The 26,245-nt window shown below is 39.7% G+C and overlaps 1 protein-coding gene across 10 annotated transcripts in view; it reads right to left on the bottom strand.

Moving 5' to 3' along the window:
• Positions 1-26,245, bottom strand: part of UTRN (utrophin) — a 446,938-nt gene that overhangs the window by 386,704 nt on the left and 33,989 nt on the right. The window contains exon 1 of one of the 10 annotated variants that reach the window (XM_025049291.1): positions 18,645-18,729. The exons of the other annotated variants lie outside the window; for them this stretch is intronic. Within the exon in view, the coding sequence (XP_024905059.1) occupies positions 18,645-18,714 (70 nt within the window). The 5' untranslated portion in view covers positions 18,715-18,729. Of the gene's footprint in view, positions 1-18,644; positions 18,730-26,245 lie in introns of those variants that run through there. 10 annotated transcript variants of the gene reach the window in all.

Genomic DNA, 26,245 nt, shown 5'->3' on the forward strand with positions numbered 1-26,245 from the left:
TATCATGTTTCCAGACCATTATGACAGTTCTCCTCTACTTGAAAATAGTCTTCTCTGCAGACTAAATAAAGCTTTTTATATAAGGCACCAAAAAGGCAAATAGGTCATACAGCACAGTCATATGGGAGGCTGTGTGCCCTTTCCCTCTGCTTGCCTTGCTTGCTTGCAAACAATAAAAACCTTTCTGAACAAATGAAAGTGAACTTTGAAACCGGCAAAACATTTCGGGTACTCTGCCAAAAAGATATTCTCCAAGCAACTGTGGGCCATTTGCTATCCTGTACAGCACTATATTTCTTGCCACATACTGGATCTGTGGTTAAATGAGCCCAGCAAAGAATTACAGTTTCATTGCTTTGATGTGAAAAATCACTAACAGATCTAGATTGAGGAATGAAGACAAACATAAATTTTCAGCATGATGGTGCATATGGGGCCTCATTTAAGCTAATATCTTCATTTAACATCTAAGCAGAATTTTTTCTTGCACTCACTTGAAAGGCTCTACCAACAAAAACAGCCACCATTGATTATAATCCTTTCTGCCATTTGTCAAGTACTGTGTAAGAAATTGTGTATGCGTACACCTTTTAAGAATCACAACAGCTCATTCTGCAAGTGAGGAAACTGAGACTCAACATGCAGCATGACTGGGATCCAACTCTAAGTCTCTTCCTGCTAACACTTAACATGTTCCACAAATTACATGGAAAATGCATTATTCTATAATTAACTCTGGGATTTACCATCCCTATGAAAAAAATTCACCAATATACAAAAACTTACTAAAATAGTGAGGACACATAAATAATTGTCAGTTTCGGCACAGTCTGGGATGATGAGAGAGTCCACCTACCCAAAAGAAAAAAGGAAAATATAGAATTTAAATCTAAAGACTCGAACCTCTGCCCCAGAGATCCAGAAATCATGTCTTTCAGGACAGACATTAACTATCTTCGAAAGCAAAAGAAATTCAAATAAGTAGGCATTCAGAATCTGCCATTTTGTACGAATTTCCTTCAGAATCAGTAAGAGTTTAATAGTCAAAGATCCAAACAACAGAAGAAAATGAGCAACGCATGAAAAAGCAATTTAATAAAGAAATTTGCCAACCAGCCAATAAACGTATGCAGAGGAGTTAGATTTCACAAAAAATGAAATGTAAGTTCAAACAATTATATTCTATTTTGCATCCCTCTGCTCTTTGTGGATGGTCATTTAACAGTAAAAGCATATTTGCCTCCAGAAATTACCCAAATGAACTACAATATGTATATACAGGTCATTATTTTTAATAATATTTTTAAAAATGGGATGCCACTACTATAGGATGGTTTCAACTTTGGTTCAGAAAGTAAAACTGTGCTTGTGGGAACTTAAATATAAAGCTGTACATTTCTGTATTCACAGAAAAAAGTGTGGCAGGACAAACAAAACTATTAACAATAATTATAGAGGAGGAAGGGGAATGACAATTTTCCACTTTATATATTTCTTCTGCATTAAATTTTTTTAAGGAGTCCAATGACTTAAGGTATTTTTAAAGATATTTTAAAAACATTATTAAAAATTAGGTTGGAGAATCAAAACTTTATTACAATAAAATGCTTCTTTTTTTAATTAAGTTTACTGGGTTAACATTGGTTAATACAATTATATAATTTTCAGGTGTACATTATAATTTCACATCTGTATATTCTATTGTGTGCTTACCACACAAAGTCCAGTTTCCTTCAGCTACCATATATTTGATCCCCTTTACCCACTTCGCCCTACCCCTACTCCCCTATATTTCACTCCCTTTACCCCATCTACCTCCCTCCTCCTCCCCCGCCCCCTACTCTCTGGTAAGTACTAGTCTATAGTCAATAAAATGCTTCTTTAACTTGAGAGCAATCCCACAAAGGGAGCCACGCTAATTTCGTTCACAATCCAAGTTTCAGTATTCTGTGGTTTAGACAGAAAGTTTGGCCTGCGTTTCTTAAGTCCTAGACTAAAATTTCACTTAGGCGCAATGTTAAAACTGAGCTATGACTCACCTTCCTTTGCAAAACAATGAAAGTTCTAGTTCAGTGGGAAAAAACTACTTGAGGTGCCAGTTCACTAAACTGCTCAAATCAAGGTCAAAATATTGGGGCAGAAAAGAGGAGTCACTGTGCCCAGATCCTATCTCTTACACCAGCCCTCTCAGTGGCCCTCCAACCTCAAATCCTGAATGTGCAAACAGAACAGGAAGCACCTTGTGCCCTCTAAATAAGGGTCAGAGAACCCAAAGAAAACATGAAACAGACCCAGGATCCCTGTCATGAGCATACTTTTCAAGCAATGCCAAAGAAAAACGCAACTAAAAAGGTGATAGGGTGCTCCAGGTTAAATATATTTTAAGTACCATAATGAACAAAGTATTTGATTTCCTATTCCCTAGGCTCTAGGTAGAAGGCAAAGCTTTTTATCAACTGACTACATTTTTATAATTTTTACAGAACTTATTTTTCTTTTTACTATTACCTATGGCTTTCAAGGTGCTTTAAAATGTGTTACATCATTAATCCTGACCAGGGTCCCCTAGGAAATCCTACTGGCAGGGAGACCTGTCTCAGGGGGTCAGCGCCTGACACAGTCGATGGCACAGGGGACTGAGACCCAGGTCCTGTTCAGTACCATGTTGCTCATACTTCTCATTTTCCCCCCAAATTCTTTTGTTTTGAACAAACCATCTGTCTCCACCCTTCTTCTCTCCATTTAGTGATTTTCTCTCTCAAGCCTCTGCAAATTATACTCCACCTGGTCTTCCTAACTGCCAACTCATTTTCTTTATAAACATTAAAGTCAGCTAAAAATTCACGAGCCCTTAGAAATTTTCGCAGACAAATCTCACGGCACTCTGCTCTAAATTCTGTGTTCTAATACTCCGATTTCTCTTCAAACCGTGTAAATCTTTTGCCTTTTACTAAATTCTGTGTTCCTTTATTCTGATAGGGTCAACCTCCAGGTCAGGCAGCCCTGAATGTCCGCCAAGATAATCACACTCCTTCCTTTCAAACTCATCCTTGCACACATCATTTCGGGAGACCCTCCTGGGGGTGTCCCCAACCAGCCCCACCTCTACATTCACACACACACATACACCCCAATCCCTAATGAAATTCTTATTCCAAAGCTCTCATCCTGCCTTGCTTCATGAAGACACTGCCAACTTGGAACCTCGTCGCTTCTGAGAGGTCTGCATTGTCGCTTCTGAGAGGTCTGCTTAGTGTACCCTGAGATTTGCCTGTTCCCCTGTAACTTTTCCATGAGCTTCTTCCCAAATGACAGCTGATCTTCAGAAGGCCATAGTCTAAGATAACATACTCTCCTACATCGACACAGACCAGAAATTAAGAGATCCAACCCTCTTCCAGCCCTCCAGCAGCTCAGAGGAATTTAGTCATCCATTCCACAAGCAGATACTGAGCCTTTCCTGCATGCTAGGCACACAATTAGGTGCTGGGTACCATGGAGCTTTTAGTCTAGTCAGGAATGAATAACATTCTGTCGCCGTTGGGGCTGATCAGAGTTCAGGGTCTTGGAATTCAGTGTCGCCCCAATGGCAGGAGGGAGGGAGACAGATAACATGACACGGAAGTGTAGTTAGCAATTGCCCTAGGTTCGTCCTCAAATGAGGGTAGTGAAGAATCATAAGTCATTGAAATTTAAGTTTTATTAAAAGTATATTTTAGAAAGACAAAGATGCCCCAAGGAGGCACATGGTTCTAGGACTATAACCAACAAAAAGGCCACAAAAAAGAAAGCCTAGAGGGCAAAAAGGGCCCAGAAGTGGGAATGTCTGCCTTATATGTAGGCTGTGATGGGTGGTTCCAAAGGCATTCCTAGGTGATTGACACCTGCCTGCTATGTAACTTTGCCTAATGCACATGTGCATACCTAGAATTCTACCCCTACTGGAGTGTTCTCTGGGCAGTCTCTAGGCTGGGCCCCTATTCCTTTGTTCCCCAGAGGGCAAAAAGGGCCCAGTAGTGGGAATGTCTGCCTTATATGCAGGCTGTGATGGGTGGTTCCAAAGGCATTCCTAGGTGATTGACACCTGCCTGCTATGTAACTTTGCCTAATGCACATGTGCATACCTAGAATTCTACCCCTATTGGAGTGTTCTCTGGGCAGTCTCTAGGCTGGGCCCCTATTCCTTTGTTCCCCTTGTCGCTTATATCTAACTAGTTTCCTAACAATTCCCCTGTGCTCTACCAGGTCGAACTAAATCTCAGTCCAACTAAATCAGGATCTCTAGATGTGAGGCTCCAGCACTTTGATGATTCTAATGTGGAGCCGGGGTTGAGAAGCATTTAACCTGTTCATCTAAAAAGGAAAGAGCTGACGTAGAATCCTGTCAGCCAACATGAAAGCCAAGAAGCATGGCAAGAAAAGCAGGGCCTCCCAGAAGTGGCTTCCTGAGCAGGGCAATTTCTAGATATAAATCATCTATTCATTAGTACATGCCTACAAACCCAATAAGCCCCAAATAATTTCTTACTTCGCGTTTTCAAGCCTTTCTTTAAACTTTGGTCTCCCTCAATTAGATTATTTTTAACATTTGGTCATTTGTACACAGACAACAAGATTAAGAAAAGGAAATATTTAACAAATGTTTAGGGTAAATATCTTAAAATAAAAAGATTCTATATCAAAGATAGATAGATAGATAGATAGATAGATAGGTTTAGTATAATCGCCTTACTGAATTTTTTTCCTGTTACATTTCAATGAATAGCTGAGATGCAACTACACCAAATTAGATTTCCACATTCTAGATGACAATATAGAACAAAGGGTTGACAACTTCAAAAATAACACTGAAAGGCTAATTTTGAGTAAATATGTATTTTAAATTTATTCCATTTTATTACTTATTTTATTATTCCTTTAGGTTCTACAACAGTCATTTGAAATATCCACCTCTGCACTGTCAAAAGTTTAATGCAAAACACGTATGGTTTCACTTTCCACCTTACTTGAAGTCTGTAAATAAAGGATTCATCCCAAAGTTTAATCTATAATGGAGACTGCTTTGAAGACCAAAAGGCTAGGTGTTGCAATGAAATATGCCATCCATAAAAATATATTTTTTATATCTTTATTTCTAAGGAGATCGCTAAAGAGATGCGCCCTGTAGATACAAGGAAATAATCAGCTCAATAACAACCCATGCAGACAGCTTAGGCCCTTGTGGGATTTGAAATCATGTATCCACTGGTTTTCTATTTTTATTAAAATAACATGCCCTGAAGAATTTTTTCTTAATACTTTCTATTTTCCTGAAGCCTTTGGACTGATCAGAGGGCAGAAGAGAATCCTGTCTGATTGGATCGGAAATCATATTTAAAGCTGCAGTCTACTTGTTTTTAAAGTTTGCTTATCATTTAAAGGTTTGTTTGCATTTTCTCTTTTAATTATCATCTGTTCTTTTAATTATCATCCTGTTCACCATAGTTACCTGAGATCCTTTGTAGCAAGACAATAAGACCCAAACTAGCAAACCAGGGAGACTGTTAGTGCCAGGGAAAGAAAGGATTAAGTGAAAGTCAGTAAGTATCTTTGAAAAGCCACAATGCTGTAATTGCTATGCCCATGCGTGGGGTTTTGATTCACATCTCTGAAAGGTATTTTAATATGCTGTTGAGACCACATGGTTCTTTAAATAAGAGAGAAAAGTAATAGGTAAAGACGAGAATTATAGCACATTTATCTCCTATCATGTTTGGCGCAGAAATCAAATTTACAAGAAAAACCTGGGCCGATCCAATCATCTCACTTTAAATGCACTCCACAGAGAGGATGCCTACAAGCACTAACTACCTCACACTCATATGGACTAAGGGAGGAAAAAATTCAGAGGGTAATTCCAAAGCAAAGGAAAACTTTTTTTTTTTCATTCGAACCTGCCTTAAAGTTTTCTCATTGTGACAATATTCAAGTGTAATATGTGAGATCAAACAAAACACATCACTCTTTTTTTTTCCCCCTCAGAAAGCTTACATGGCCAGTACACGAATATATACATTAAACAAGAAAAGGACATCTGAACTCATCAAGAAAAGGAGGGCACCCTGGCAGTAAACTCCAGTGATGGAAAAGCGCATGACCGCATCCAACGTCAAGTTATGCACTGACGTTTCTCTAGGACAAAACTGCATTAAAATAAAATCCTGTTCACTTACATTTCTCCCAAAAAGTACAAACGTCCGATTCTCAACTTTGTCAGCTCTGAACTATGTATTTTCAAAGGTAAAATATCTTTTTAGCCAGCACAGTAAGTCAAATACAATAATGAGAGGAGCTCTATCACTATTCAACAGCCCAGAGAGGAAACTCACCATATGACAGTAAACAGTCAACATCTAAGAAACTGCTTTGAAAATACAGGGAGGTGAAGCACATTTTTGGTTCCTTGAGCACTTTTTCCAGAGAAGCCAGTATCTGGCAAACAATTGCATTCTGAAGAAAAGGATGAAGCCGACAGCCCTGGTCTCCAGTATTTAGTCTGTAATAGATGCAGCGTCAGGAAGAACAGGCCGGGCTATTCCCATCACCACTCAGGCCCTGCCTTCAGCAGCTTTGTTACTTAACAAACTGGGCTCAGTCAGTGACTGAGAGAGCCTCGTCTTCACTGACTTCTTCTTGTCAAAACCTCACGGGAGGGCAGCTATGCAAGATGACAAACTTACCTGGCGATTGCTTGTAGGCGACTTGCCCTGGCAAATCGAATCTGCACTTTTTCCAACGAAAGGAGGAGGCTGCCGGGCTGCTCATCACCTACATTTGCTTGAATGAGGAGGAAAAAGATGCAGAGGAAGTGGGACAACAAAAGCAGCCTGCGAACTGCACACTGGGATGTCCTGTGTAGGGGTGGCTTTTCTTTTTCCCATGAGAGGATCTGACTAAACCCAACCCAGTCTCCACTAAATACCAGACAAGAAGTTAACACTTAGCAGTTATTGAAAACTCCTTAGGTCATTTTAGGGTTTTTTGGTTTTTTTTTTTAATTGTCACAACTGAGAGCCTTTGAATATTTCTGATCTACTACAAAGAGATGATAACTTTGCTTCCTGTTTTGACAGCATCAGCTGGTAAGGGACACCTCCACCCACCTCTACCCACTATGTATATAAATAGAGGCTTTTGTCCTGGGTATACATCTGAGCTGAAGAGTTTGGTTACATATTAACTATACTTCAAATAATAAATTGGACTTGTTTCGCTTTAATATGCATATAGATCTTAGGGAAATGAAATGCAAAAGGATTTCTTCTTAAATTCCTTAGAAATTGCTGTCATGGAAAAAAATTAACCACACAGAATTCTAAAATAAGAGGTAACAATTTTGACTCATATTTCAAGACTATTCTATTTTGTGTATTTGCCTTGCTCTCTTGGCTACCGTTTATGCACATGTTATCCACACACCTATAACAAGCAAGGAAAATCATTACCCATGTTATCTCACCCGTTCTCTTTTTCTCCTCTGTTTTCAAATAGAAACTTTTTACTTATAAGCAAAGATTTTCGTAGAATATGTACCCTTATCAGGAAACACAGGGGTTTAAATGAAAACCCATCTCCCTCCCTGCTACTAAGGCAGAGAAAAGAGAACCAGTCAGCACCTGCCCCACTCTCTTCCTCTTTACCTCTGTATTTTTCCTAGATTAGAAACTGCATGACTCTGGCAAAACAAGCCTCAATCTCCAAATCTGTAAAGTGGTAACAGTGGCCTCACCTGTCTCCTACGAGTCTTGTGAGGAAAGAGAGAAGCACGGTGATACAGATCATGTCACATAATCAAAGCCCAATTTACTTTTTTGGTGACAGCTTTACTGATTGATAGTGCACACTGTATGCGATTAACCCATTCAGAGTGTATAATTCAATGATTATTCCTATATTCACAGACTTGTGCATCCATCACCAAAATCAATTTTAGAACAAAGCGGTCATGCTCCATTTCTTCCTCCTCCCCTCCAGCCCTAGGCAAACCACGAAAATCTACTCTCAGTCCATCAATTTGTCTCTTCTGGACATTTAATATAAATTAAATCATAGAATATGTGGTCCTTTTTTGACTGGTTCCTTTCACTTAGCATAAGGTTTTTAAGATTCATCCATGCTGCAGCATGTTCCAGTACTTCGTTTCTTTTTATGGCTAATATTCCATTGTATGAACATCCCACATGTTATTTATTCATTCATCAGTTGATGGGTATTTGGGTTGTTTCTACCTGTAGGTTATGAATGATGCTGCTATGAGCACTCGTGCACAAGTTTTTCTGCTGACACGTTTTCACGGCTCTTGGGTATATACACTCAGCAGTGGAATAGCTGGTAGTAACTCCGTGGTGAACTTTCAGAAGAACTGCCAGACTCTTTTCCAAAGTGGCTTCATGGTCTTGCATTCCCACTAACAGTGCATGAAGGTTCCAATTTCTCCACATCCTCACCCACACTTACTATTATCTGTCCTTTTGATTATAGTAGCCATCCTACTAGATATGCATAGGTGACATCTCATTGTGGTTTGATTTGCAGTTCCCTGATGGTTATCAAAGCCCAGTTTTCACCAACAGCTCCAAAATGTCTCCATTTTTATAGGCAGGGCTAAATAGTCAAAATGCAGAACACCAGTAAGGCTTAGGGACCACTTGATCGGAATGGATACTGGCCATAATGCTAAAGCACAACCTTGGAGGTGTCCAGCTTTAATAGTGGCTATTTTCAAACAGGTATAAAACAATTTCAATCTTTTTAACTAGTATAGTTGTATAGATTCCTAACAGCTAAATATTGTTGGCCTTCTGGTAAGGAGCTGCTAAAGCAGTTGGTCCTTCTTGCTCTACCAAAGGGCTGCTTAAGAAAACTTATCAGATGATGAACTTCTCAAAAGAAATAAGACATTTCTATCCTTTACAAAGCAGTTCTTCCCACCTGTCTTTCAGAATGTGTTTTCTTAAATAGAAACAGGCCCAATTAAGGCATCCTTTGGTAAGTGAATAGCTGTAATTATTTATAGGAAGAAATTTTAGACCAAATGTAAGATTGAAGATCTCACGAATTTTGAAGTAGCCAAGAGAACAACGAATCAGGATCTAGATACTAGCAATATTCTCCCCTTCCCTCTTAAAACTGTGATATTGGAAGAAGGATAGTAATTATTCTAATTCAAAGGGATTATCATTTTTTCTAATTCTAAAGGATTTTCTAATCTTATTCCATCTAATTCAGAGGGACTGTCATTTTTTTCAGATCTTCTGATGTCTTAACAAATTCATATACAATGTTTGCTTTCCTAAAATATCCTATTTTCAGATTTTAATTTTTTAATCCCTAAAAAAACTAAACAGGATAAAATCTACATAAAGCATTAAAAAATACAAAAAGGCTACAAAGAGTAAAATTAACTTTTTACCAATATAAGGCCTAAGGCCTTGCAACATATACTAATAAAATGATTCATCCATCTTCTAAGAAATTTTCCATGTCCCACGGCTGCATATTGTAATCCACTGTTTTCTTTATTTCTTGGCATATATCTGACTATGAGACTGATTGCTGAACTTTCCTATGTCCAAAAGAGAACTTTCCATTGTGGGAAATCTCTAAGACATTCACATTAAGCTAAGTGGAAACGCCATCACAGCTCAGGAAGAAATACGGTCTGCATTAAACAGTACAATGACTTCTAAACCAGATTCCATGCAGGAAAGGCAAACCATAGAACAAGCAAGTATAAAAGCTTCATTGGACTTTCTGTAAATACTGGACCGTAAAGAAAATCAGAAGCAAAATTCAGCTTATCAAAGACATCTGAAGCTTCTTCTAAAAAGACCTAATGGAAGGGCACTTTTTAGAACTGTTCTGTCATGTCAGAACCATTCTCTATTCACAGACCCCTGCTTCTGCTAGATTACACAGTGGCCTCATTTCTAGTTCTCGTGAAATCAATAGACCATTTATGTTGCAAGGATCTGTCTAGAGTATGCACTTTCTTATTGAATCTGGTGTTGACAGCAGTAATCAAATTTTGTACATACCACTAGCTCTATTATAGCTCAACAGTAACTGGCTGCCAGCCGAGGTCTACTCTCATCAAAAAGGAAAAACGGACTGGACTGGAGAGAGAATTACAGAACAAATCAGCTGAAACTACGGGAGGTGGTGTAGAAGTGAGAGAGGGAAGCAAAGTCATTTGGAGACTAATCCTCTCTCCATTGGGAAGACGCACGCCCAGCAGCATCAGCACAGCCAAGACCAGTTAAACTGACACTGGCTATTAAAGGCACATATTTTCTTCCTTTTTTCTGTTATCTGCAAACCCTCTTGGCTTTGAACATCTTATTATATATAACTTTCAGTCCTAACTAATGAACCTACATCTAACTCTGCAGAGCAGCAGATAAAAGCTAGAGACAAACTATACCCTTCAATACCAGGGAAACCAAACGCAAGGGAACACTGGAGTTACAGCACTTCCCGTGACCTCTCCAGACACCACTGGCTTCATTTTATAGCTCTTGTGTCTACACTTAAGCTACAAGCAATCATTTTTCTCAGATCAGAAAAATCTTAAATTTATGATTAAAAAAATGAGGAGAGGGTAAAGATTTAACTTTGAAATTGTACTGGATTTGCATTTTTAGACTTCGAATTCTCCAAAAAAACCACACTCCTGCTAACAGATATTCTCTACTTAAAGCAGCATAGTCGATGACATTTCCTGGTATAACAAAGCAACTTTATTTCTTATTTTTTTCAAATTTCAAATAATTTTAGATTTAACCAAAAAAGTTGTAAAAATAGCACAGAGTTCTCCTCTTCCCTTCACTCAGCTTCCTCAAATGTCACCATCTTTATATAACCATACAATGATCAAGACCAGAGAATTAACATTGATACAATACTATGAACTACTACTGTACAAATCTAACTCAAACTTTCCAGTTACCCCCTTTTTCTGCATCACAATTCAATCCAGGATCCTGCATATAAGCAACACTTCAAAAATCCAAAATATATCCTTTCCAATAAATCATGCACTACCTACTGAACATTTCTGAGCCCTCCTCCCCCCCCCAAAAAAGTTGTTTCCTTTCATGCTAATGAGGTAGAGTCACATGAACTATTAAGTCTTCCAGGCTAGTATGTTCTTTTCCTCCACAATTCTCTTCATATCTAATCTGTCAATCTTGTCAACCTCATCTTGTAAACACAGCTCAAACAGCTTCACAATCCCTTGCCCAAAATCCTTGTGTCAGACATGTTCCCAAATCGGAACTTTCCCCATTTGAGAAAAGTTACAGAGCAGATAGGCCATAGATTATATTAAAAAAAGAAAGAAAGAAAGAAAAAAAAAACAGTGAGACCCAGGAAAATTTCCCCTAATTAAACACATTAATACATCTGTAGCAAATATGTTGTGTTTTTTGAAGGGTGAGTGGGATAAATAAAGATTTTAAAAGCATCCCAGCAGTTCAGGTCAGATGTTGCCGCCAAATGAATTCAGGCCAGACTCAGGTTTCACCGCCACATGAATTACAGATAATACCTACTGGTTTCCAGAGCTCTTTTCGACTACAGTAACTGCAAACGAGGGGGCGTGGACCTGGACCTATGAAATCCACAGCCTCATTCATCTCCTGCCCTAGGTCGCCAGGTCCTCTTTCACTCCCTTTTCTTGGCAAAATAACCTACAATGTTCCCTCTGCCTCTAGGTTCTCTCTACTCCAATGCACACACCCACCCACCCCTACGAAGCACCCAGTGTGATCTTTCTAAAACACCTACAACTAACTCCCTAGCTTCAAAATTCTTAAAGATTTCCAATGAGAGGATGGAGATTGGAGTCTAACCTGCATGAGGTTTACTTTGCTCTCCATCGTCTGAGCTAACTCCCCCAATTGTCCAGACCACATACACAGCATTAAACCCAAGGAGCATACAAACACGAAAAAGTCAGTCTCTACCATCAATATTATCACGATCTACTTTATTCCCTTTAATATTTTCATCAAAGTAATTACTGTTTGCAACACAACTTCTCCAGTATTCAAAGAGCATGTTGGGATTTTTAACTCATTTTTTTCTCACTAGGAAATGCTACGCTAGTTCTTGACCACATTAACTAACATTACTACCACATTATGAACAAAATCCCACATGTTGACATAAAAAGGATTTTTCACATGATTTTTAACAAGACATGTCTAAAAATACTCACTACACTACTGTTGGCATGGTTAAAACAATTACAAAAGCAAAAGTCAGGAAAACTTTTCTAAAAACAAGCAAATCCAAAAAAGTAATGTCAAGGATGGTATTTAATGGGCTAAGTGATTTCTCATGAGATTGTTTTTCCAAAGCACAAAGATATAAATAAAATCTGAAATCATGCTTTGTTTCCATATTAGTATATTAATGGAACCGAAGGACATTATAATCAACAAAATTATGTTAAACAAAAATCCCACAACCAGAGTTTAGAATTTATCCCCAACCACAGAGAGTCTGACCTCAGATGCCTACTTTAAAGAATGTGCCAATGAGAGAGGAAAGGAATCATATTTTAAGTATTCTTGAGTTTTATTTTCTAATGTGCAAACAAAAACACTGACTTGGAATGATGAATTCTTTAAAAATTCCTACAAGTTGTATTCCACAATAAAATGATAACCTTTCTTAACAATTATCTCAGGAAAACCGCACAAAAGCAGTGAGATTAAGAAGTAAAGAAGAGTATCACCAAATGTCTCCATGACAGAGGTAGAGAGAGATGTCAGGTGCACACATCCTAGAGAGGTGGGGAGAGCACTGAGCAGGGAACCTGGGTTCCCTCCCACGGTGGCCCTTCTCTCACGACTATGTGTGTGTGTGTGTGCGCGCACATGCACGCATGTGTGTGTCGAGGGTTCTCACAAGCAGAGTTGCTTCCATACACACTACCAGCTGCCTGGAACCAGTTGAGGTCAGGCTCTACTGGCAACCTGTGGTAGAACAGGCTGACACTACATGGCTGCTGGATGAAGCCACCACTTTGCAGAAGCCGAGATCCAATCTGCCAGAGCGCTGGGAGGAACCCTGCAGTGCCAGCTGCGTAAAGCAGGGGTTCCCGGGGCAGCTACTCCAGCTACAAACATCTCACCCTAACAGAAGGAAGGAAGGTCATTGCCAGGTTCTTCAGGGAGCAGGAATAGTTATTTAGAGAATTCTTTTTAAGAGATGAATAAAACACAGATACTTAAAAAAGAAAGAAGAATTTTAAAACATTATTAAAAAGAAAAGGGGAGTGATTTTTCCGAATTGTCTACATATTCTCCTTGTACCGATCAGGTGAAAAATAAACATCTTTTCTTATTGACCTTTGTATTGCCATCCCTTAGCACAGTGGTACATTGTAAGGACTTAACAAATGAACGTTTACTGAAAGAAGAGAGATGCGGAAGACATCAGAACAGGATTAACAGTAGACGAGGACAGTGAGAGGAATCCCCGCCAGCTCTCACGTCCAAATGGCACAGCACACGTGATCGGCCCCCTTGCAGAAGGGAGGCGGCATGGTCTATGACAAGAGCAAAATCAAAAGTAGCAGTTCTGGGGCAAACTCAGCAAGCCCAGTGCTGCAGAAAGGGACTCGGCAGGGGACTAGAGAGCTGTGGCCAGGTGAGGAGTACTTTCAGGAATATAAAAAGACGAATTTGGAAATAAAAGTCCTGTAAAAGTAGAGGCAACAGCACTGGCATCCTGCTGGGCTATGAAGCAAAGGTCAGCAGGTAGGTTTTCTTGAAGTGCTGGCATTATAAGAAAAAACTTCTCCAGTTTCCAGAGGGTTCTAGAACCCTGAAGCTTCGTGGGAAAGTGTGCAGAGAGAAGCAGGGGAGTTATTCCTTTTTGTGAGCAGTAAACACATCTAGTGGGAGAAATGACCTAAGTGTCCCATAGGGCACATAGCCTATGGATCCCGATGTGTCACTCATAACACTTTGTCCCTTGGTCACCTTCAGTGACATTCTCAATTCAATGTCTTTCCGATGGAGCTCACCTGCTGTTAAGCAAATCTGAGGATGCCGGCCTCTCAGAAGACAGGGGGTTTGACATGTGTGAGTCACCTGTATATTCAGCCTGCAGCTGATAACACACAAACAGTCTCTTCTAATCGTGGGCACACCCACTCACGCTCCCATGTGTCATATCTCTCAACTTGGGAATGAGGCATCATCATCTACTTGTGACAATTTCGGGCTGAGAGTGGGGAAAACCTGAAGGATCCAGGTAATCTGTAGGCAGAACAGATGCTGAAGAGACCAGGAGTATTTTAAATGAGTTACTGGATTTCTAAGGTGATATAGTTTCCAGGAAGTAACCAGGTGAGGAAAAGAGAAGGCACGTAATGGTTATCACTCAAGAATTTATGAGCCACGGGACTCAGCAACAAGGTTCCAGGGCCCAAGGCCCAGGGAGAAGCAATGGTGAGGGCCAGTCAGCCAACTGGTTTGTTTACTGAGCACCTACCCTGTTCCATGAAGTGCCGTGAAAAGAACCAGTTCCAGAGCCAGGCAAAGTGACACAACACCCCGTGCTACAGAAGGGAGTGTTGTGGCACTTGCTGTCGCTGCCTCGGCTGAAGCACGGAGACAGGCCAGAGCCTGCAGAGAGAAGCCAAGAGAGGGCAGAGGCTGAGTCAACGAGGTGGGAGTGAACAAGAGGCAAGAAACACACAACCAGCCTGCTATTAAAGTATTCTAAGGAGTCACAAAGAACAGGGAGGAAGATGGGAGGGAGGAACCTGGAACAATACCGGAAGGTACAAAAGAGAAAATGGCGATCCAGAAAGAAGGAGACAGCAAAGGCAGGCCCTCTTCTTCCAGGGTCATCTCTGACGGTGAGGGAGACAGGCCGGAGCTGGCAGGTTGGGACCATTTACGTGCCATTCCACACAAAGCTCCATTTTCCACAAAATGTTCCCCTCCAGAGGATTTTTGTGAGTAAAGCTGTCTATCTATAAAAGTATAAATAAAGCAAATATAACAAACTTGGTTTTAAATTAGGAATTTGGACCAAAATAACTCCCCGGTGGTTGACAATTCAGTAGAGTGCCAGGACTGCCCATATCCCTGTTGGAACGTCAGTGTGTAATTTGGTCAGTTGAAGCTGACCAACTTAAGGGACCTCTGAACTTGAAAGCCCTTTCGCATTGATTTTCATTGATGCCTGCAAAATTCTTACAAGTGCAGCTCTGTCAATACCTCAACTCTCCTTTGAAAAATGAGGTAACTGAGGTTTGTTAACACGGAGTGAAACGCCAAATTCATGCTGTGTGTTCTTAACCTCAGGACCAGCTCCCAGCTCCCAGCCCCGCAGCCTTCCCTTCTACCCTCTCCAGGGCCTTCTAAAGCGGGTTTCAACAGCACTGAACCAACAAGAAGCCCAGCGATTTCAGAGTTACTTTTCTGAAAGTAAATGATACTATAGAATACTTCCTCCCTTCCTCAGAGTCACAGCCAAAAATCAGATGACACCAAGAGGAAATGCATGTTCCTCAATAGCAGTAAGGTTCCAGGTATCAGGTGGCGGCAGCAGCTGCTGAAATCTGGCCCCACCCCCTTTGCAGTCCCAAACTCTGGCACCGACACAAGCCTCAGAACCTGAAGGCCTCTCCGATGTGAGATTTTCAGCAACAGAACAAAAAAAAAAAAAAAGGAACCCCATACTCCCATTCCTGAGGGTGTTAAAATCATAGCCCTGAAGGAACAACAGGTTACTCCTCGCATGAGTTACTAATCTGACTCCTTCCACACCGGAAGGTGGGGGAGGAAAAGGAAATGAAAGCAAGTGACTCTAGGTTCTGAATTTCATATGCAAGAATAGTCAGCAACAGGTGCAGCGTTCCGGTGAAATGACGACTCCCCAAACATCTTTCGCCCCTGCAGCACAGAGCCCAAGCATAGAAACTCAACACTAGATTAGCAATGATGTCAGAAGTGTAAATCATCGTGTCCTAGCCAGTAGCAGTTTTGAAAAAAAATGCAAACAGACCAAACAATATTTCCCTGCTGACATGTGACTTCTTTTACATAGTGCTCTCCTAAAACCGTTTACTGTAAAATAATTTAAATGTTGGTCACTAAAATTTAAAAAAAAAAAAAACATTTTTTAATGCCTGGTGACCAGCATAACACCTGGCACATAGGAAGTGGGCAATAAATATTTACTGAATGAATGAGTGAAATAAATAAGCAGGTAAACAAAAAGTTATTTTTACAAAACACGATAACCAATGAACTTATCGGAGATGCCAACCACCCATCCCCTGGCTGAAGACCTTTGAGATTAAAAGATCTATCAGAAAATTTTCACTTGGAGAAAGGAAAACCAAAAGAGGAAAACAATCAAAATCATTTGAGCAATCCACCTTTAGATTTTCCTTTCTTTTAATATGTCATTTCACAAAACATTCTTCACCTGCCATTACTATAGTTTACAAAATAAATTTTGTTGTATAATCTTTTCAACAAGATAAAAATAACCCGCTGATTATTTGTTATAGAAAATGTGATATATGTGACATGTTATTAGAAAAATGAGTATGGTTAAGATAGAGTTAAAATGAAGCCATTTTATGAGCTACCAAAACTGACAGGAGTAGAGGAAAATCTTAATGAAATGGAGCCCAGAGATGAGAATGTCTGTTATGTGAATATTGTATTAAAAAAAAAAAAACATTATCAGTGTGAGAACATTACTGATTCATATAAGATAAACGGCTTAAATAATAATAATTATAAAAATAAGGTTTCAGAGCAGATAAGAATATATCATCAAAATTATCAGGTGATGCCATAAAAGTGAGAATTACAAAGAAAAATATAGTGTGATAAATAATTTTATAAAATTACCATAAAGAATAACTCAATTTAATAACACTCTTCATTCAATTTTCTTTAAATTCTTGAATTTCTCTTTTGTTTTTAAGTTTCAAGTATTCTCAGTAGAATTTCTCTCATCCCTATGTGTTTAATTTAAAGAATCAGATTCTTCAAATCATTCTTTCCAAGATCCAAAATAACTCCCACTTTATTTTACCTCCAAGTAATACCCAAAGGTCTTGAATAAAATTCTTAGCTGAGATGCTAAATGCCTAGTTAAGAATTAGCTCAAACTTCAAAGAATAAACTGGAATAGCAAATCCAGTAAGAGTGTTTTTGTTTTTTAAATGACATCTACTCATTCATTATTCGAAAGGATCCATCATTCCAAGAGGCCATAGGCTGTGTTAGGCACTACAGATAGCAGTAAACGAGAATATCTTGGTTCCTTGCCCTTCCAGAGATCACAGTCTGGGGACCTGTCAACAACGAAGTAAACAAAGCAAATAGCATTCTGACAACAGTGCTGAAGCAAGCAACAGGACAGGTAACAGGAGATAAGAAGATGAAATCTACTTCAGATGAGCAGTCAGGACAGGCATCTTGGAAGAGGTGCAATTCAATCCAATGTCCAATCCCAGAAAGAACAGAAAGGAATAGCCAAGAGCTGGAGGTCAGGTATTTCAGGCAGAGAAAAGAGCCTGCAAAGAGGCTGTTCCAGCTACAAGCCAGACACACGGTGATGGGCAGAGACAAGAGAGGCGCATTATAAATACGGAAACGGCATCTCACCGTGTGATTCAACCAATGTGCCTTTGCCTTTACACGCTTTCCCATCAGCTTGGAATCCCTCCCTTCTACTCTCTCCTCTGCCACCTCTAAAGTCCCTCCTCTAGAAAACATTCCCTGACCCTCCAAGGAAGAGGAAAAGTCCAGGAGTTAATCCCTCCTAAACCACAGTCCCACAATACCTGGTACGTGCCACTATCACACCGCTTACCATGCTGCACGGAACTGCTGCGTTCAAGGGCCTATAAGCAGGGATCTTGCCCTGTATCTGTCTTTGCTTCCCAGCAGTCTATCATGGAACCTAGCACCAGCAGACATGCGATAAATGACAAGTGAGTGAGTGGCCAAACCAAGAGAAAAATGGACAAATCAAACGAAGGCAGGAGCACCAATAACACGAATTCATTACTGGGTGCTGGAGATTTGAAAGCGCACCATGGTTACCACTCATTAAGCAATTCATAGTTTGAGGGACAAGATGGCTTCGATCCCCACATGATTATCATACAACAAACACTTTGGGGCAAATCTTCTTGTACCACAGAGAAGTGACAGAATAATTTTCAGCGCATCATTAGACATCGGACTGATCCATTCGCATTTGACAAACACGCATTAGATGCCAGGCTCTGTACTAGGCTCTGAGGCTGACAGTGGCCCCGTCCTAGAAGATCTACAAAGCTAGTAAGCAGAACAAATTATATTTCCAAAATGTGGTTATGACTGACATCGTAAGATTCTTTACATGCAACTTATTTCTTTCATAATATTATTAACAGAAAATGTGTTGTTTTTTCTTTAATTCCAAGGTCACCCAGAAGACAAAATCATTTAGACTCTGTTGTTCAGTAATGTTCACACTAACTCCGGGCTCACTGCGTCATGCCTAAGTTTCCTTTCTACAACCGATGGACAAAAGGTTAAGTAATCACATTTTAAGCGAGTCTGCTTTACCTGCCTGTGACTCTTCGCCGTCTCCATGTGTAGAATCTGATGTCACTTCCATTTCTCCTGGGCTCAGCATGTCCTCCAAAAGCAGTTAAGATTCACAAACCAACCATGCATGCTTTCTAAAGTGACAAAGATATGTACCATTCGGCTGGAGAAGGTGCTTTGATGCAGTCAAATTGAAAAACAAGGCCAAACGGCATGGGAATCTTGGAGAGAGGAGTCCCTCCCAACTGCCCCAACCAGAATGGTGACATTCCTGCCTCCTGCACAGCCCAATCCTCACCTACTCTGTCTGAGCCTCTGCCAGGCCCTGGGGCCTGTCACTTCAAATCCTGACCTGTGACAGCACTTATCTGCCTAGGGACACTGAGGTATGCGTTTCTACAAACACTGCTGTTCAAATGGCTCCGAACACACAGAAGCCAAGCCCTTCCTCACTTCTTATCAGGTTTTCCTTCCATTCAAGCCAAATGAAAATTTGGGTGAGGAAAAATGTTTACGAATTAAACAATATTTTTAAATATTCCTAAAGTGTCTAGCTCTTGCAAGAGAACTTGTTCTCATAACTTTTACAACCGATTTTTCAACATATATATGCCGAACTAATCTGTAAAGCTTTTAGGGAGCCATCCATTAATATACTAAATAATACATGCCACCAAGCAACCTCAATGCACAGCCCGCTGCTCACTTCCCCTCCACCGCTGTCCTCATTCGGATTTTCCCACAGGCCAAGGTCTGCCCTACTCCGGGCCTGCACACGAGGGCACTGCCCTCAGCCAGTGCCCTCTACCCTCATCAAAAGGCAACTGAAACATGGCTTCTTTGAGGCCTTCCCTCCGCACTGGCACCCTTCTGAGGTCTGGCGACGCCCCTTCAAGGCACACGCTCATAGCACTGCAGTATTTTCACCCCCAGGCAACTAAACACCTATCTGTATATTCTGCACCTTGGTGTCTGTTTCTTCTACTAGTCTACACGCTCCAGAAACCGGACATCATGACTTTAGTATTCATCCATTTTCTTGACCTTACCCAGTACCGTGCTTGACATTTGGGGCACTCTACAAAGAGTTATTCCTGTATCAGATTCTCTCTACAAAGATACTCTTCGTGGCACACCGCTATCATTGCCAAGCTCTAAGGAAACAAGTGTTCATTGTAAGCCATCGACTTCGTCAAGGGTTATCACAATGCAGGGGGGAATCCATGAACTTGGACAGGAAGAAAAATTAGATATTTTTCACCAACCTTCAACAGAAATTTGTATCTCTTTCTATTACAGACATAAGTCACAAAGCACACTATCTGTAATACCTTTGACTGTGTCACCAACAAAAATCATAGCCATTTTCATATCGTCACAGCTAAAAAATCATTTAGCTCATCACCTTAAAAAATATAGCAGCTACTGGACCCACTGTTGGATCTTGTCATTGACTGTACTAACAAAAAATAAATATTACTCTATCACGAGCTTCTTAAGTATTTTGTAACTAAATTTCTCTATAACTGGTTTTCCTTTGTAATGCCACACTTTATTTTATTCATTTTAAAACATTTTTATGGATTCACAAAACTGCTAATGGGTCCATGTGTTTAAAAAAAAAAGGGGGGGGAGGGGTGATGAGGATAAAGAATGAAAACCCTGATCTACATCATCACGAGATATAAACATACGACGTACCAAGAAACACTTATATTCTGTTCTCAATGGTTTGAACATAATTTTACTCACTGGGAAAAGGAGTAAAAAAAATGTCCTAAAAGAAAGATAATTTGAAACAGAATTAGTAAATTAAGAAGTCATTTTTACAATCAATAAAAATATTTCATTAGTTTTGTTACAAAACGACTATACTATGAAAGAGGAAATTCTTGAGGGACAGTTACAAGTTTAATAACTCACGTACAGTTCAACCATTAGACATCCTTGACATATTCTTGAAAATGATAAAACTTCTCCCACTTTTTTAAAAAGACTCATCTCTGAGCCACCAAGCCCCTCAGGTTTGCAAAGTGAGGATACTAGGCAAGTAGGATTCCAAAATATAACACACTCTTATTTCTACCAGGTGTTTCCATAGTTACGACCCACCCCCTGGAGATTGGCTCCACCTTATTTCTGCATCAGTTCTGTGAATATACACACATATCCACCAGGAGGAGTGACAGAGTAATCACCAACACCTTACTGTAAGTTGCTTTAATCAGCCAGTCATCAATACCCCAGTAAAAAAGGAGCTCTGACAGAGAAGGGAGGGGCAGGCATGGATGGAGTTAGAAGGCCAGGGATAACATCTAGGGGCCAGGGGATAACATCTAGGGGTGTGGTCAGCAGAAAACAGTTCAGAAAAGGCACATAAATCAAATTTTGAACAACCATGATGGCAGCCAGCAGGCCCCACCTGCACTATTAGGATGGCTCTAGAAGGCCAAATATCCCAGCCTTCCTCTCACACCAAGTGCAAGCTGATTGAGACAGTCAACGCAGCTGCTCCAGTTACATTCTCGCCCTCTCCCCACAAAAGGAAAATAACAAGAAAGAAATTCTTACAGCCCTCAACTGTTTTGCCTCCTCCCATTTCTCCCTCCCTCACCCTCTCCCTGTTTACCCTAAAACTCAAGACACCAAATCCAAGGCCTACCTGTTTTAATCTACAGGTACCTGTCATATCTCTTTCAGCATATTAACAAAACCCCCTAAACTTCACACAGTAAATGTAAATAAAACTAAAACCCTTCAAGAAATTCACACACCCTAACACTTCCAGCAGAATATGTCCTAGAAATCTGTGAAAACATTTTTTCTGAGACATAAATAAACCAAACGACCATCAACAACGGGATGAGATTTGAAGGAAAGTGAGCAGGAAATTTCCTTGAAGTCTAGGAAGTCCAGAGCAGCAGAAGGAATACTAAGTCTGAGACCACTGTTTAACTTTGGGAAAGTCACTTCCTCCCTCTTTGACTCAGTGTCCTCAATTATCAGGCAAAGGAAAAGTAGACTAGATGGTCCCTTAACGCATCTTCTAGCTCTAAAATTCTGTGAAGGTCCATGTTGCCACAATAGCCATGCATGGTTTTAAGTGAGCAGGAAGAACAAGAGGCCGCATACATCTTAAATACATCAAGAGGTGCGGGAAAAGAGACCATTTCAGCTTGAAGGTCTGCTTGCTCTTAGCACTTACTCTATGTCATTACTAGTAAACTAAAGATGTCTAACAGAAAATATTCCAATAATCGCTAGCATTACGGAAAGTATGTGGCTGTAATGTGAGGAGAAAATTGTCTCACATTAATTTGGATATTTATAATCGACATGAATGACATTGAATGATTTCTAAAGCCAAAAGGCTTGTCAGGTCTGGAAGAAGGTACAGGAAACACTGGGATAACCATGCCTAAAGGCAGCAAGAAATCGATGCTAAGAAAAGAAAGCTACGGAAACAATTTAGGAGACCATATTATTCACAGAGGTTTTGTGATTGCCAAAGCAGCAACACTGTGTAGCATTTTCTATACCGTCAATAAAATTTTTCAACAAAATGATTTCCAAAGTAAATCTCCCATTATGTATTTCTCAATTTTTATCAATGTACATAAATGTACATAGTTTTTAAAATCAAATAAGACTATAACAAAATTCAACAGTTCTGCCTCAGTCCTGCTTTTAAGGAGCTACCCACTTCTGTCTGTTATCTATTTGTTCTGACATTCGCTTATATATTTCTAAATACTATGCTTATACTACTATTTCCATTTTGTAAGTCAGACATTATTTATAGGATTTTTATTATAGTAATAAAGGATTTACCTCTCATATCCACTCTTTCAGTCTCTATTCAGCTTTTTGTTTCCAATATCATACTTTTAATTTACACTATTTCTTTCTTATTCTCTGAATCTCATTTTTTAATAGCATTCTGTTCTTGTTTCAAAGATCTAATTATTTTCTCATCTCTCTCTTAGGATATTGATTATATTATATATCATTTTCCTCTGGGTCACCGAAATTCCTGTTGTTTCTTTGGGTATGGGATCGAAGATGGAGGCCTTCCTCAAACACCTTGCTCCTGGGCAGCCCCTCGCATTTCAAAATGAGGCTGTGAAACACTTAAGTTTGATTCAGCTTTGGTGTCACCTGCCAACTGGCAGGCTCAAAGTAGGTAAGCAATGTCCATGCTGTAACTAACTACATTGTACTCCCAAAAGCATCCTCTGACTTGGAGCTGGTATAGCTTCAGGAATTCTGGGACAGACATGCCAGGGGTTTGACCATCCTGGTGTCCCTTAACCTTCCTGATACAAACCACAGCCTCATCATCTTCTCTGGACCAGGGGTCCCAAGTCAGGGTTCCATTTCCCCAGAGAAATATAAATCTCTGTCCCCTGTGCAGATAAGGAAGAAGGGAATCAAGGTGCGCTGTTTACAGATCTCAACCAAATTCCCAGTTTTTAGCCCCAAACTTGTCCCACCTCTCAATTGACCTCAGATAGTACCGGTGACTCTAAGTCAGAAGGGGCTGGTAAATTCTGGAAGGTGCATCCGGAAGCCTCTCGCCATCACTCCCTAGTCCCCTAAAAAAGCCATGCTCTAACCTGTGATGTCTTGCCCACGGCATAGCTACCTGGTCACCACCTCCTTCTGACCTCGTGAGTTTACTCCTTTTTGTCCTTTTCCCGTAATTATTGTGGCATTGTAGCAGCAAGCAGTGATAAACATATACCTGCTCTACCGCTTTTAACTACAAGTTCTGCTCTCTTCAGTTTACCCTCAGGAAGACTCCCCAAAATGGCCTCATTACCATGGGCTGAGCACTGACTTACAAGGCAGCAGGGTGCAGCTTTGTAAGTCACACAGCCTTGAATTCCAAAAGACAATCACTGAATATTTTATAGTTAAAACCAGACTCTGTACAGTAATGTTCAGAATAGATGTATTTGTCAGTTAATTATTCTCCTCAGGATTACGCCCAATTTGGAATTTGAATTCAATACTTACAATATGATATAAAATGATTTCATAGGTAGCAAAATTTTACAGTGATAGCATATTACATTTCTTTGCTTTATCTTCAAATGTGAAGTTTTACTTCATATTTAGTAATTCGGTACAGCTAAATTACAACTGCTGTTTGGGGACCTCAATGCACACTCATTTTATGAACTGAAAATACTAAATTGCATTAAAACCTTATTAAAAATCCAAATAAGTTTCATCTCTGAAAGTGCGTGCTAAAATAAACACAGAAACCCAAAATTCATATATATTTACTAAAGAATAACAGCTGGATCAAGTATATTAATAATAAAAGAAAAAAATACCCAATGTAGATGGTCTTATAACCTATGGGCTCAGTGTCTCATGACTAGTACAGAGGGCTCCCTATAAGTTTTAAAAAAACATAAAAAGCCATTCCCATCTTGACTGAAAGGGAGCACATATGCTTCTGATAGTAACATGCTGAAATACAGAAATAATTTTTTACAACCTTCTTTTGGACCAGAAAGAACTTCGCAGCTGGATGCCAATATTCCCCCACAAAACCCAGTAAAGCTGACTGTGGGTACCTCAGCGGGGTGGAAACTTCTCAAGCTAATAAAGGTAAAGTTTTCTTGTATATTCATAAAATTGAAAACTTTAGCCTAATGATGTGGTTTAGTAGCTCACCTACAGCCACTGGAAGGCATGGAAGCTCATAAAACATATATTGCCCAAGTTCTGACATATCTTTAATGAATCACAAAAAGACACTAAGCAATGGAGAAAAAGAAAACAAGAAATTTAATAACATGTTCTCTCCTTTATTTTCTTTAAGCTTTCTGTTTCTGTGATAGCCGAAATAAAAAAAGGTAAATTACTACTTGTAACTGACTTTAAACTTAAAGCAAAATAAATATTAATGCTCCATGAATTCTGAACCAAGGATATTTAATACCCCCTAACATTAACAAAATAGAGTATCTCAAAAATTTATTTCCTTGCTCTTTTCCAACACATCACTAAAGTGAGCAGGAGGATTATTTCACTGTCATTCAAATAATGATAATTTTAGCAACAATAATAATCAATTAGTCTTGATAAAGGAATGGAGATAAATGATGTTAAATTTTTTTTAAACAACATTTATAACAATTTACCTAGTGGTCATGGCAATAAGCCTACTAAAGGAAGTATAATTGATCTGATCACCAAATTTAAGAATTACCAAGTTTCCTTCATCGTTACAAACGTCTTTGTTACTTAAATGTAGGAATTAGACCTTGGATTCCTATGGCAGCCAAAACAGTGCCACTTTCTACTTTTAAACAGGATTCATCTTCTAAAAAGATCAAAATCAAATACTCCCTGCACAGTTTCCTATGTCCTATGTCTATGTCCTATTTGTTAATCCTTTATACATGCACCCAGTCCCTACATGTCAAGCACTGCTCAAGGCAATGACATAAAACGGTCCATGAAATCCTTTTACTTTTTTTCCAACACTCTGCCCACCAAGATATCAGTCTCGTCTACTGGGCCCCTGAGTGGAAAATGTTTCCGAGTCAGTGTCTTTAATTTCCAGCAGTTACTAAAGAAAGATAGAAACCCTAGGTGACGAATCACAATCCCAAGTTCGATGGTTAAAATAAATTCCTGGCCCACAAAGTCACAGGCAGGGCAGCCATGAAAGGCCACGCACAGACTTTTAGGGATTAGCTGATACAGGTTCCCAGATGCAAGGTGATAAACCCAGTGGACACACATGATGGGTGCTCACTAATACAGTACACACTGCAAGTAGTCACATCCCGATAACTGAAGTCTTTATGTAACAAACAGAAATGGCAAAATCCAAAACAAAGGCCCATATGTGCTAGCAACAGAAACCAGGTGCCATTTTAAAAACTACATAATTTCTTAGATTTTCTCACAATAAGATAACTCTGGACTTATTTACTATAATTTTTGTTTGCCTGAAGTTACAGACTAAGCACTGAGAAGTGCTACAGAGTAGTAATTAAGAGTGTGGCCCAGCTACCTGAGCTTAGCTCTGTCACTCACTACCTATGATCCGTTGGGTAGGTTACTTAACCCCTATGCTTTGATTTCTTGACTATAAAATAGGGATGATAACAGAAGAGCCCCTTTCCGATGGTTGGTGTGAGAATTAAATGAATTCATATGTGGGTGTGTCTATGTTATACATACGCGTATGTGTACACAAACACATATACACATAAGTATGTGTGTATGTGTGTAACTAAGTAACAGTAAAACGGTTCAACGGTGACTAGCATACAAAGCATGCAAAAATCATTAAGCTACTCTTCTTGTTACTGCAATGCTTCTTAGACGCCAAATTATTTCACGTGGCGTTTCAGGTTAACGTTAAGCAAACACTAAACATGTGTAACTGTGTTTAGTATGATGAGTTAGGGATGATTTAAAATTATCAGCTGATTCCAAACATCTGTGCCCATACAGCCACTGATGCACAGTAAGCTTATCCGAGTGATTTCAACCAGCACCTTCCCCCCCCTCCGCCCCCATTAGCAGGAAAAGGCAATAAGAGAATCTGGTAAACAAAGCACAAGAGGAATCCCAGTAGTTGGAAAAAT

Source organism: Pteropus alecto, unplaced genomic scaffold (genome assembly GCF_000325575.1).
Source record: "Pteropus alecto unplaced genomic scaffold, ASM32557v1 scaffold185, whole genome shotgun sequence".
NCBI classification, from domain to species: domain Eukaryota; kingdom Metazoa; phylum Chordata; class Mammalia; order Chiroptera; family Pteropodidae; genus Pteropus; species Pteropus alecto.